General features: G+C 53.9%; 1 protein-coding gene across 2 annotated transcripts; it reads right to left on the bottom strand.

The window, feature by feature from the left end:
* Positions 1–1,309: 1,309 nt before the first annotated feature.
* Positions 1,310–11,109, bottom strand: Slc35c2 (solute carrier family 35 member C2). Of its 2 annotated transcripts, XM_013352219.2 has the most exons (9): positions 9,092–11,109; positions 8,590–8,740; positions 7,689–7,752; positions 7,009–7,081; positions 6,364–6,532; positions 6,199–6,282; positions 3,659–3,834; positions 3,037–3,166; positions 1,310–2,860 (listed from the first exon to the last, which is right to left on the bottom strand). In XM_013352219.2, exons 1-9 carry the CDS (start codon positions 9,209–9,211, stop codon positions 2,739–2,741), a joined length of 1,089 nt encoding a protein of 362 aa, XP_013207673.1. In that variant the 5' UTR covers positions 9,212–11,109; the 3' UTR covers positions 1,310–2,738. The 2 variants fall into 2 exon arrangements, with proteins under 2 accessions (XP_013207673.1, XP_026643116.1); XM_026787315.1 differs by lacking the exons at positions 8,590–8,740; positions 9,092–11,109 and having other exon boundaries at positions 7,009–7,110; positions 7,689–7,753.
* Between the last annotated feature and the right edge of the window lie 1,476 nt (positions 11,110–12,585).

Below are 12,585 nucleotides of genomic sequence, written 5' to 3'. Positions count from 1 at the left end.
TCCACAGCCAGGATGAAAAGGGCCCACAAATTCTAGCTGTACTGGGCCACTTGGAATTAAATAACCCAAATAAAGGGTCAGGGAATGGCCCTTCTGTCTGTCCTCCCCACTCTGCTCTTTTCCTGGGCTGGAAGGCAAGGACCCTGTCTTCAAGCCCAGCAGTAGGCCAACACTCCCTGGATGGCTCACCCTGAAGGATGATCCAGGAAACTCCGCCCTTAGGTCTACACCAATTCACGATACCTAAGATGCTTACAGGCACCATGGGGCAAATTTGCCTGGTGCCAGGCAACTTCTCTTAGGTCACTGGTTTTTTTTTCTAACACAGGAAGAAATGGATGGGGGATGCTCCTGAGTCCCTAAGGTAGGGAGGGTACCAGAATGGAATTGCAGATATACCAGGCTCTCAGCAAACCTCTGGCTTGTTCTTGTCCACACACCAACCACAGTGTCCTAGTATATTGGGGTCATTAACCTTCCTCCCACTGTGGGCTCCTGGGAGAGGTGGTGGGCATGTAAGCACTTAAAGCTCAGACCTAGGTCAGCCCTCCCCTTTCTGCTGCTGTAGCAGCCCTGGAGCTGGGGACAAACAGTGCAGCCTCAGAGACCAGTCACATCCTCAGCTTCCTTCAACCTGGGCAAACGCTGAGTTACCATGGTGACGCTGCAGCCCCCAAGATGCAGTGGTTGCAGACAGCATGGGTGGTTGGAGGGCTCAGGGCTGAGGGTGGACAGTCTAGACCAGGAGGCCAGGCAGCTGGATGGGCTGGGTGGGGGAGGAGGGAAGGAGGCCTCCTCTAGGCCTGGCTGGTAATTGCTGCTAAGTGAGGGGCTGTCATTGAACCCAACATGTGAGCGGTGAGGACCCACTCCACACCCTGTAATTACTGCACCAGACAGCAGTGCCAGCTTGTGTCCTGGAGAGGGGGGCAGTGCAGAGTAGACAGGAAGCTCTCATCCACCTGAGGCAGCAGGCTGGGCTGCACAGCCCTCTCCCTCGCAGGCAGCCTCCCCAGTTCAGCTCCCCACCCTCTCCCCCCACCCCTACCGCTTCTTCCCACATCACTGGGCTGGAACAAGAGCATTGTGTGATTCTGACCTCCAAGCTTGCAGAGCCCAAGGCAGAGGGCAGGAGTCAGATAAGGTAGTGTTCTAGAGAGCGGGGGATGCCAGGGACTCGACACCAATCACAGTTCCAGCTCCTTGGCTGCAGGCAGTCATGGTTGCTTCAGGGCCTCAGTCTCTTTGCCAGACTCTCAATTCCCAGGGATCCCTCTCCAGCAGGAGGTGGGCAAGAACTCACTTTCGGAAACCAGATTTTATTGGGTTATAGCCCCACCCCTTTGTGTCTGTGCCATGCAAGGCTTCTTTCCTGCTTCAAGTTGCAACATACACCATATGGTCCTCAATGGAAATATTTACTATCTGTCCCTTCCAGAAGTCTGTGGTCCGTGCGTTCTGGGCACCAATGGAGATCCACTCGCTCCAGCTCTACACAGAGCCCCTTCTGGGTCTTTGCCCAAACTTACACAGATGCCACTGCTGTCAGGCACCCTCTGCTGCCAGGGTTTGGGCAGGGGTGGTAGCAGGCAGGGCTGGAGCCAAACTGTGAGCCAATGGCGCCACCTGCCGTGAGTGCCTGAAGCACTTCTATAGGAGAGCCTGGTCGGCGGCTCCTCTGCCAAAGCAGAGGGGACCAGCTCTCTGAGGAGGGCGCAACCACCAGGCGCCAAGCTACGAGAGGGCTCAGCCCCACAGCATGGCCCTGCTGCCTCCCATGGGACTGTGGTCTAGACAAGTGCACAACTTGGCCCACATTCTGGAACTGAGTCCCTCCTCACATAGCACATAGCAAGCAGCCTTGAATCCTTACACAGCAGCTCGGTAAATTCTTTTTTAGGCATGGTCTCTCAGTTCTTGACAATATTTAAAGAATACATACATAATATTTAATCTGTGACATTCTCCAGAAAGCCTGGGATAGACATTATCTTCTTTCCTTTTTTCTTCAAAAACAGATAGACAACCTACAGCACAGAGAAACTAAGTCATCCACCTAAAGTCACACAATGGGTAGGACATGGCAGAGAGAGAATGCAAACCTAGGCTGTGACTCTGGCAGTCTCCAGACAATGGTACTGAGCAAATACTTGTTTATTTCTGGTGGTGGGTCTGTAGTATGGCCCCAAGGATGCGGTCTGGGCAGAAAGAGGAGCAGGAGCTACAGAGGGCAGGGCAGGGCAGAGGAAAAGGCCCCAGGCAGGGGAAGGAGAGGCCAGGCCCCAGGGTTCTCCTTGCTCTCATGCCTCAGGCAACATTGGGCAGTGGAGAAGGAAATCATTATTTCAACTATAAATAAATCCACTCTCTGAGGAAGCGGCTGTCCAGGTGATGAGGCCCAGCCTCTCCATGGCTCCTTCCCAGATGCCATGCCCTGCAGTCCGAACCCAGCAACCCAAGAAACTACACACCTGAAGTTCATCTTGGCTCTGAGCCAGAGCAACAGTGGAGAAGAGGTTACTGGCTCCCTTCACACCAGGTCTTGGGTGAGCCTAGCATCCACTTTGTGGACCACACTCCCAGGAAAGAGCAGGAGCCACCCCCACCAGGGTCCTACAGGTGACTCTAAGGCCACCACCTGCAGTTGCTCCGAGGCAGCAGCTGGGCCCCTGGGCCCCACCAAGAGTGGTCAGCAGAGCGGACAGCAGAGTGGCTTGCTTCCACTGCTCCTGGACTGGTCACTGCTGCCCCTGGGTCACAAAATACTCCTCGTCATCTTCTTCCTGCTGGCTGCTCCAGAGCAGCAGCTCCAGGTCAGCGCTGGGGTCCGGGCCCTTTGGGAGCTTAGGGCCATCATCACCTTGGGGTAGACACACCGGTTACTGACCTAGTAACCTCTGGAGATGACCTCTATCCTCCTGGGGTGGCAGTGCCATCTGGCACATGTCCCAAGCTACAGCAACCATTGGTAAGAGGTAGCTAGATGGTAGGCGGGACAGTCAATAATACTAAGCCATGGGGAGGAGGCCACCGTACCTCTAGAATGCAGGGCCTTGAGGGCCACATGCAGGGAGATGCCGGAGAGGCAGAGTGCGAAGCCCAGCCAGTTTAGGAGGCTGATCTGATCACCGAGCAGGTGAGCCGCCAGCAGCAGGGTGCAGACTTCCTGTGGCAGAGGCAGGACATGGGGTCAGAAGCTGGTATGACAGGCTGACCCTTGAGTCAGAAGTGGGGGACCTCTATGCCAGGATCACCAGCCTGCAGGCTTCCCAGTGTCACCGAGATGCAGGTGCACAGGTGCTCCCCACAGACTCCCAGCAAAAGCAGAAAGCCATTCGGGACCCAGACGACGACTCAGGTGCCCCACAGGAGGGAGTCTGCCATTGCCAGGCACCCATAGATGGACAGGGCTCTCCTCATGATAGCCAGAGGACCCTTACACCCGAATGTTTGCTTTGGGTATTACTACTCCAGCACGAGGTCTACCTGTCTAGAGGAAAGCTCCTCCACAGACCTGACTCATGTGCCCAGCTCTCAAAGCTGGGACTTTTCACTGATCAACCTAGATGAGGGCTCCAGGCCTCTGCCATGGGAGCCAAGCTGCCAGTGAAGTACAACGCAGGCACACCCAGGCCTAGGATTACTTCCCAGTATGTACCTTAAAAATGCCAGCGATGGAGAGAGTGAGGCTGGATGTTCTGGAGACCAGGAGGAACTCGGAGAAGCCCAAACCGAAGGCCAGAATCCCGCCAAGGAGGAGGCTCCCAAGAACCCACAGGAGCAGCCCTGTGTCCTGGAAGCGGAAGATCTTCTCTGAGGTGGACAAATGGAGACCTGAAAGCCACAGGGAGAGAGTGGGAGGCCAGGGCCTGGTGTGACGATTGTCTGAGGCAGGAGACAGGATGGGGTGTGTGAAAACAGTCCCATGCAGATGACCTGAGACTCAGGGACCATGGTGGCACTACAGATCCCATTAACAGAACAAGGAGGAACTGAACCTGTGGGTAGAGGCTGATTGTACAGGGGCACAAAATGAATGGATGCAGGGCTCCTCACCTTTATTGTGTGTATGTGAACATATATGTGCACACACACACACGGACACACAGACACACACACACACACATATATATGTGTGTGTGTGGCATATACTACCACTGAGCTATACAGCCCAGCTCAAATCTGGGCTTTGCCACTACAAAGCTTCAGATAGATTTGGGTGGAGAGATGCCTCCTTTTTGGCTACCGGTTTCCCTACTGAGAGAATGATGGGGCTGCAACTAGACTGTCATCTCTCCAACGAGCAGTATAATCTAATGAACAGAGCTCAAAACACAAAAACAAAACAAACCTCAAAAAACAAAAAAAGCCCAAAGCAGAGTGTGGTGGCGCACACTTGTGACCTCAGCTGTCAGCAATATAGGAAGCGCAAGACCAGCCTGGCCTACATAAGACACATCCCAAACCAAACCAAACCAAACCAAACCACACACATGTACTTTCATGACAAACCTACAGCCCCTCGCTCCAGAGCACACTGTACAACGTGTCAATCCTTGCTTCATTTTTGGGAGCTGTGGCTCCTCCCTAAAGAGGTCCTGGGCTCTTTCCACAGAAGGTCCCCATGGCGTGTTAGAGGGGTAAGGTCAGAATCCACTGGGCACAGTAGACACTGGTGGGAGCTGAAGGGGGACAAGAACTTTGGGGGTCAGGAGGGGGAGGGGGCACAGAACTGTGACAACAGTGTGCCCCAGGCCAGTAGCCTGGCACGCGGGCCATCTTGTTTTGGTGCAGGGCTCAGCAGCACTGCAAAGGCAGTGGCAAATTGAAGGGAATTCGGGTAAGAGCAACATAAGTAATGAAGGCGCTTGGGGGATTAATTTACCAGAGAAGATTAAAGGAGCTAAATCCATGCAGCTTTGCTAAGTGGCGGCGACCAGGGGCTTTTGGATGAGGTTTGCAGAGCGGGGGAACAGTGAGGATGCCTGGGGAGGGGGTGAGTGTGGTGTTTGCTACAAGGGGCGTAATGAAGGAATGGGGAGAGTCTTTAAAAAGGAAGAGCACGAGGCTCCACACACAAGTTTCCTGGACAACGAGGCTGCAGAATCATTTTCTCAGGGAGGCTGGAGATGCTTCGCTGCTTGAAACGTAAATGGATGTGGGCTGGAATTTTCGGTAATGACCCTGAGGACAGCTGGGACTCTGAGAAGGAAGGTAAACAAGACTAATCCCAAAGCCCTGAAGAAAGGAAGGTGGCAACATCCTGCCCACCTTGTACAACCCCCTGGCCTTGCCTCTTCTCTGGAAGCCACAGGAGACAGAACAATTGTCCGTGTACCCAGGCTGTCTCCCAACCCCAGCCGCGGAAGCTGCCACTCTGCCTGTGTTCCCTGAGCACACAAGGCAGAGCCTCCTGCCCCTGCTTCCCAGGGTGTCCTGGTGTCATCAATCCAGACATCCACCACTCATTTTCTACCATCCCCCCTTCCGACCCAAGCATCCCACCTAGGGCAGACCCTGACTCTGCTCCCTGGGAGGCATGCACTCCACGTGACAGAGGGCCTAGCCTCCCAATGCCAGGTTGTTGAGCACCAAGTTTGGCTTGCCGATGAGCTTTGGAGCTTTGGGCAAGCTTTCACCTTTCTCATTCCCTTAGTTTCTTTTTTTTTTCTTTTTTAAAAATATTTATTTATTTACTTACTTACTTTATTTATTTATTTATTTTATATACAATGTTCTGTCTTGTGTGTATGATTGCAGGTCAGAAGAGGGCACCAGACCCCATTACAGATGGTTGTGAGCCACCATGTGGTTGCTGGGAATTGAACTCAGGACCTTTGGAAGAGCAGGCAATGTTCTTAACCTCTGAGCCATCTCTCCAGCCCACTCCCTTAGTTTCTTTCTCCTGCCACATAGGGATGAAAATAGTCCTCCACATCCGGTTATAGGGGCAATGAAAATCTGGAGCTGTCCGCACTGTCTGCACTGACTCCTTGTACTCCACACATCATTTTTTTGTACCCTTGTCATGAGAGTGTAGTCATTCTCTGTGTGTCTGTCCAGTCCCAAACCACGGAGTCTGGGGAGGGACTGAGTTTTAGATCTGGGCAACCCCTGTGGCTAGCACTGTGCTGAGCTCAGAACAGTAATGTGGGATCTGCTGTACTACGGTGCTCAGAGGTAGAAAACAGAGTGTACCTTCAAATATGGCAAAGAGAGGGAAGAGTCCCAGGAACATGAGCGGCTGCAGGTGGAACATGGTGTCAATGGGATTCTGAAGGCCTGCAGAACAGGACATGGGAAGTTGTCACACCTGGCCTGTTGGCCTGTCTGCCCGACTCCCAACCTTCCCCATGGGCTCACCCAGTTCAGCTTTCTGCAGAAGTATTTGTGTAAGGGTCCAGCGGATGCCGCCGATGAATGAAGCCCCCAGCACCAAGGCAAAGCCCTCCACGTTGAACTGTGTGGACTTATAGGTAAACATGAAGAGGCCCCCAGCGATGAGAAGGACCACTAGGACCAGGGCTGCACGCTAGGAGAGGAACAGTACAGTTCACTGGGAGCTTGGGGTTCAAGCTACATGCTAGGAGGGGAACAGTGCAGCTAACAGGGAGCTTGGGGTTCAAGCCACACACTAGGAGGGAACAGTGCAGCTCACAGAGAGCTTCAGCCTCAAGCATGTGCCACATTTGGGGCTGGGGATCAGGAGCCAGCCATTCCACACCCCATCTCTTCCAGAGGTTCTACTGGCAGACATGGCTGGCACACAGCTGGCATGTTTCTAACATCGTACTCAAAGTACTGGTGCCCATTCCAGGCTCCAAGTGTGCCCAATGAGTACCAAATTTCTTCATGGGAAACCAAGGCCCCAGGGAATGCTGGCCCTCCTGCACTTGCTTCTTCTACACCTTCTATCTAGGTCCCCTCCCCAAGAAAGACATTTTGAGACCCGGGCCAGTGGTCTCCACATATGCAATGACAGGAAGGGAAAGGGATGTGGGGCCTCACCAGTTCCTCCAGCTTGAAGATCAGAGAGAAGATCAGGATGAAGAGCACGGCGGACGATTTGGTCATTGTGTACCTGGAGCAGAGATACCCACAAATACACGGCTGCAGACCCAAAGAGCAAAAGCAGGAAGCCAGTGAGATTTGTGCTGATATATATGAGCTTTTAAGAGAAGCCTCCTAGGAGCCTGACAGTCACTGGGGGAGGAGTAGTGGGTCTGACGTTAAGTTCACCAAGTTCTGTTCTCTACCTGGCTGTTGGCAGAGACTAGGTAAGGAAGATTAGAGAAACCTGGACAGAGACCTGAGGGACTGCCTTCTCTAAAGCAAGATATCAGAGCTGTGACTGGTGACCAGCTGGGCTGATGGCAATGCTCCACTGCCTGGTTCTTTACTCTGCTGACTGCTCCCCCAACAAGCAATTGTAGCTGCTCTGTCCAGTCCCCTGGCTTCTCCTTGTTGCCTGGCGGGCAGGTGCAGCATCTCTCTCTGCACTGGGCTTAAGGAGGAGCTGGAGACTTCTTGGAGTACTACTGGGTGCCAGTAAGGAGCGGAGGGAGAGCAAGGGATGGTCCCAGAGACTGATGGAGTAATTGGCCCACTGCTGGCTACACAGACTTCCTGCTGGACAGAGCAAGTGAGCTTGGCCTGTATGGGGGGAAGAGGGTGTGGCCAGTACTCACAGTGATACGGTGATGTAGAGAAAGCTCCAGTTAGACAAGCCCACATCAAGTGCTGTTGCCAGTGCTATGAGGACAGAGGACACCCGGTCAGAGAAGCCAGTCGGCAAGCATGTGGCTGAGGCACCTGAGACCCTGCTTGCTCCTCCTTTCCAAGCAACTCCAGGTTAACACTTGGCCAAGAGTCCATCTTGATTGGCTAGGCCTGTCAGTCTCCTCTGTGAGTCCACCTTGATTGGCTAGGCCCATTGGTCTCCTTTGTGAGTCCATCCTGATTGGCTATGTCTATCAAACTCCTTTGTGAGTCCATCCTGATTGACTAGGCCCATCAATTTCCTTCTTGAGTTCATCCTGATTGGCTAGGTCCATCAGTCTCCTTTGAGTCCATCCTGATTGGCTAGGCCCATCAGTCTCCTTTGCGAGTCCATCCTGATTGGCTAGGCCTGTCAGTCTCCTTTATTTAGTAATTTGAACAGCTCCAGACAAGAGTATTAACCTGATCCTGTCAAGCTGCTCCCAGAGCACCTGGCCATCCACAACTAGCCCAGCCTGCCAACTTCTGCTCCTCCCACCAGCAGGGCTCTCCCTTCTGACTTCACACTCCCAGGGCCAGAGGTACCCATCCACCTTTCAGGCCTTGTCACTCAGGACCTTGGAAATCTTTTAGCCCGACCTAGCATGGTCACCCAGTAAGGCTCCTGTTTCGCACTTGGTGGAACCCACTGAAGCCCACGTAAGCCAGCAAGGACAGGGATGCTGCCTGCTTTGATGAGAAGCAACAGTAGGAGACAGGTGAGGAAGAAGCGGGGCGGGGTGGGGGGGAGAGAGGGCAACAGGTAGGGAGCAAGGGCTCCTCTGATTTCCGGCCTAGGCTCTCCAGCAGCCGTCCTCAGGCTGGACCTACCTGTGGGGGCCACTCTTCTGAGGTAGTCAGTCCAGCTGAGCACCACTCGGGCCCTGTGGCTGGAGCACTGAACCAGCGCCCTGGACAGGGCTGAGAAGAGGAAGATCACGGCCAGATGCAGCATGGTCATGAAGAGGGGAAAGTGGAAGCTCTATGGGGCCAAAGCAGAGGGTAGGAGCGGAGAGATGTGGCTCGCCCCTCTACCTCCTCCCTCTGGTGGTAAGGGTTAACCCAGGGTCTCCTCCCTCCTCTGGTGCCAGGGCCAACCCAGGGACTCAGCCACACAGTGACCCCTTGGAACAAGGGTTAGTCCCCACTGTGTAGGTCACACAGAGAGGAGGCAGCCCAGGGGTTCATTCCTACCCAGTTTCATCACAACCTGCTGGTCACCTGCTTAGCCCTCTCAAGGCCAATGTCCAGGAAAAGCCACCATGACCCAATACAACTGTACCAACTCCAGCCACCATCAGGCCAGACCCTGTGCTGGCGAGGCCCTGGTTACCTTGGTCAGCCATTTGTTGTAGAAGGTGATGCCTATGGAGAAGCAGTAGTAGAGGAGGACCAGGCCCAGCGTCAGCACCGCCTTCCACACAAAGGCGACATCAAGGGCCCACCTCCCCATCCGTGGGCCAGCAGGAGCAGGAGCCTCGCTTGAAGATGGTTAGCAGGAAGAACCAGCAGAGCTGGACCACGGTGTTCAAAGGACAGTTCCCCTGGCTGGAAGAGTCCTCTTCACCTCCATGGTGTGGCTGTGCAATGGGCCCCAGACGGAGTCCTCACTTAAGGGGCTGGTGGCCAGAGCCAAACTGTTCCATGGCTAGCTGGATATGGAAGTCACAGATCCCCAGCTCTGCCACTGGAGAGAAGAGAGGGAGGGTCTGGCCACAGTGACCACAGAAGCCATGGGTCCCACCCCAGCACAGGGACTTAGGGCTCTAGTGTACATTCACACGAAAAGTGACCTTTCAACAGGTAGGTGTAGTGCTGTCGAACCTTGCCTCAACCCTCTAGCAGCGCCCAGGTACCTTCACAAAGGCCAGAGTCCGCCTGCAGGTCTGAGTCTAATCTGGTCTAGTCTGTCTCTGCCAGTCTGTCCCGGCACAGAGGGGATGACCACCCTTCCATCCTTCCTCAGTACAAATCCTCTTCCTCAGGGACCTGTCTACGAGCCACCATTGCTCTCCTACTTTTCTTTTGTAGCAACTGAGAGGGGTGTGATTTGAGAAAACTTTTTTTTCTTTTTAGTGCTGTAGACAGAACCCAGAGTCTCGCGCTAGGAGCCATGCTACCACTGAGCCACACCTCCATCCCCGAGTAATGCTGCTGTCCCTCGTAAGGTTGCACTCCACAAGGGTCTCACACATACCTGGCACGCTCTATATTCTCCTTTGGTCTGATGGCCCCATGACAGTGTGTGTGTATGGGTGTGTGTATGGGATTTCAGGGGACTCATCAGGTCTTGAGGAGATAAAGTGACCCAGGCATCCCTTGCCCTGGTCTCCAAGAGCTACTCCTAGAAAGCAGGTGCCCACCAAACCAAATTACCACTTGTCAATCAGCCCAGCAACACCATGAGTGCCCAGGGCAAGCCTGGCTCAGGGAACACTGGAGAGCACTGGCCCATTGTTGGGCATACTACAGCTGTTTCCTCCCCATTGTGCTGAAATGCCAGCTCCCCTGGAAGCCTTCCAGCATCGTGGGATCTGACTTCCCTCCTTCCAGTCTGGTCAGTCCACTCTGCACTCTGGAACCTGTTATCACATTCCCTCCTGAGGCAAACTAGGCTGGCTCTGGGCTCTGCCAAAAGGACTCCTGGACTGTGGCTATCTCCGAGGAGTTTGGAACCTGGAGGAAGCTCCTGGCATTCGGTGAGTAGGGACTGCAAAGGCCCTGTCCAAGGAGCTCAGCACCGTTCTGTATTCTGAACATCTCTGACAGTCACACAGAGGGCTCACTTCTGATTTCTGTAAACATGGTTTTCCAGGGCTCTACAATATGAGATTACATGCTGTCGAAGTGGAACCAAGAGTCCCCATTCTGGAAAACTTCTTTGCTGACAACAGCTCACATCTCTGGGGCTGCTATCATGGTTGCTGTGAGCTTAGCCTTATGGTGGGCTCATTCCCAGGTATTCTATAGCAAGAGGAACACCAGTGACCTCATGTGACTCCAGCATCTCTGTCAGAACTGACAGATGGACACATTTTATTTCGTCATCAATTACCTTCCCTTCACCTACGGTTAGGACACCACTGGTTTTTGGGTTAATGAACAGTTTAAGATCGAAAGACATGGTGGGTCCAAGGGAGAGGCACTGCCCTATTGGCCTAAGGCAGCCTTGCATCTTGACATCCTTTCTGCAGGCTAACATCTCCTCAGCATGCAGCCTGCTCTGGTCCTCATGAGCCCTAGAGGCAGATCCAACCACTGACTAGACCTGTTCACCTGGGCCATTAATCACAGGGTCCTGTTTACACTGCTGGACAGTTGGGGACACAGGCTCAAACCAACTTCGAACCGACGCTCTGTGGCCTGGGGGAAGTCAGTCTTGTGTACTGCAATCCATTATCAAATCCCTGTCTCTACTCAAGGGATGCCAGGGGTACTATGCCCCCAACCCCACACTGTAACAACCATACTGGGTCCAGAAGTTAGTTACCTTGCAGTGCTGGCCGAGCATGTGGAGAGCCTGGGCTGAGTCTCCAACACTGCAGGAAAAACACTGCTCCCTCTAAACCACGGCTTCCCCTCCCAGGCGGAGCATGCTACACGCCAGGACAGCCTGTTCCCTTTTTTATCAATTTACTGGCCCGCCACCTTCTGATGACTTCCTACCTGGTCTCTACGGTGCTCTCTGTCCACTATTCAGCCTGCCTTTCTTTTGGAGAGCTTGTCTAGCTCCCCACCTCTAGGTGACCATGCAGAAAGTCACTAGCCCCAAACACAAAGCAAGCGCCAGCTGGAAAGCCCCGGGAAGCACACGGCCCCTCGCTCCACGTGCCATCACGAAAGCAGAGCTTGGCCTCACACCAGACACACAGACGTGAAACCGCTGCGGCCCTCACCCTCACTCTGTGGTGAGAGCAGACTTGTGATCACGTCTGCCCAAGCAAGGGATTCAGTCTCCCTGTTCCTGAGAAACAGCAGCTACCTCAGAGCAGGGCGGAGCAACACTGCGACACCTGGCTGCCCTCTACCACCTCAGCTGTAGCCCGGATGGTGAAGCCTAGTGCTTCAAAGCACAGGCTGGAACATCAAAGCCCTGTGAGCAGAGCCCTCTGCGTCCACCTCCTGCTGAGATCACAGCACCTGGCCTGAGAGGACTCAGATGCTCTGACCATGTGCTTTTGGGGCAAGGGTGTCACTAGCATGAGAAGCAGCACTTGACACTGACCCACTGTCACCTCTTACAGCACAGCTTTCCAGTCAGTCTGTCTGGCTGTGTTTCTGTGGCTCCCTGGCGAAACTGACCACTTCCTCCTCAGAGACCTATGGGGTGTAACTTGCATCAGTCCCTGAAGTCTTCTGCTTTCCCAGACTGCTGCTTGGCCAGTGCCTTCTCTCCAACTCAGCTGATCAGAACTGGTCCCTGAGGGGTGGAACCCAGCTTTTCTGCCTTCGTCCCCATCCCACCAAGACCACCTTAAACTTCCTGTGAGGACAGAGGAACCTAACTGCTATTTAGGAAGCTCCAGTTGACAGCTCAACTCAAGGTGCCCCAGGGAGCTACCCTAATATTCCTCGGGTCTCCGTCCCACTCTGAAGTCACTCAGAAAGTCATCCTAAGGACTGTTTGCTTTGGCCACAGGCAGTCACCCCTCTGCATTCTTATCTTGCCCTGTCAAGTCCACCACTAGTTATGTGTTGACCCACCCACTTCTCTTCCCTTCTCAACCTGCAGTCTGAGCCACAGTTACCTTTCACCTAATGCCTGCACTTCAGAACTTGAGTTGTCAACTTGACACAGTCTACGATCACCTGGGAGACGGGCCTTGG

The sequence above is a fragment of the Microtus ochrogaster genome, linkage group LG8 (assembly GCF_000317375.1).
Source record: "Microtus ochrogaster isolate Prairie Vole_2 linkage group LG8, MicOch1.0, whole genome shotgun sequence".
Classification (NCBI taxonomy): Eukaryota; Metazoa; Chordata; class Mammalia; order Rodentia; family Cricetidae; genus Microtus; species Microtus ochrogaster.
This window is presented reverse-complemented; position numbering and strand designations above follow the sequence as displayed.

What these genes read in the sequence shown, in the direction of transcription:
- Slc35c2 (XM_013352219.2), bottom strand. Translation starts at nt 9,211, where the DNA reads ATGGGGAGGTGGGCCCTTGATGTCGCCTTTGTGTGGAAGGCGGTGCTG. An exon ending in ACAACAAATGGCTGACCAAG is followed by an intron (nt 8,741 to 9,091) that starts GTAACCAGGGCC and finishes TTGGCCCCATAG; the next exon opens with AGCTTCCACTTTCCCCTCTT. An exon ending in CAAGGCCCTGCATTCTAGAG is followed by an intron (nt 2,861 to 3,036) that starts GTACGGTGGCCT and finishes GTCTACCCCAAG; the next exon opens with GTGATGATGGCCCTAAGCTC.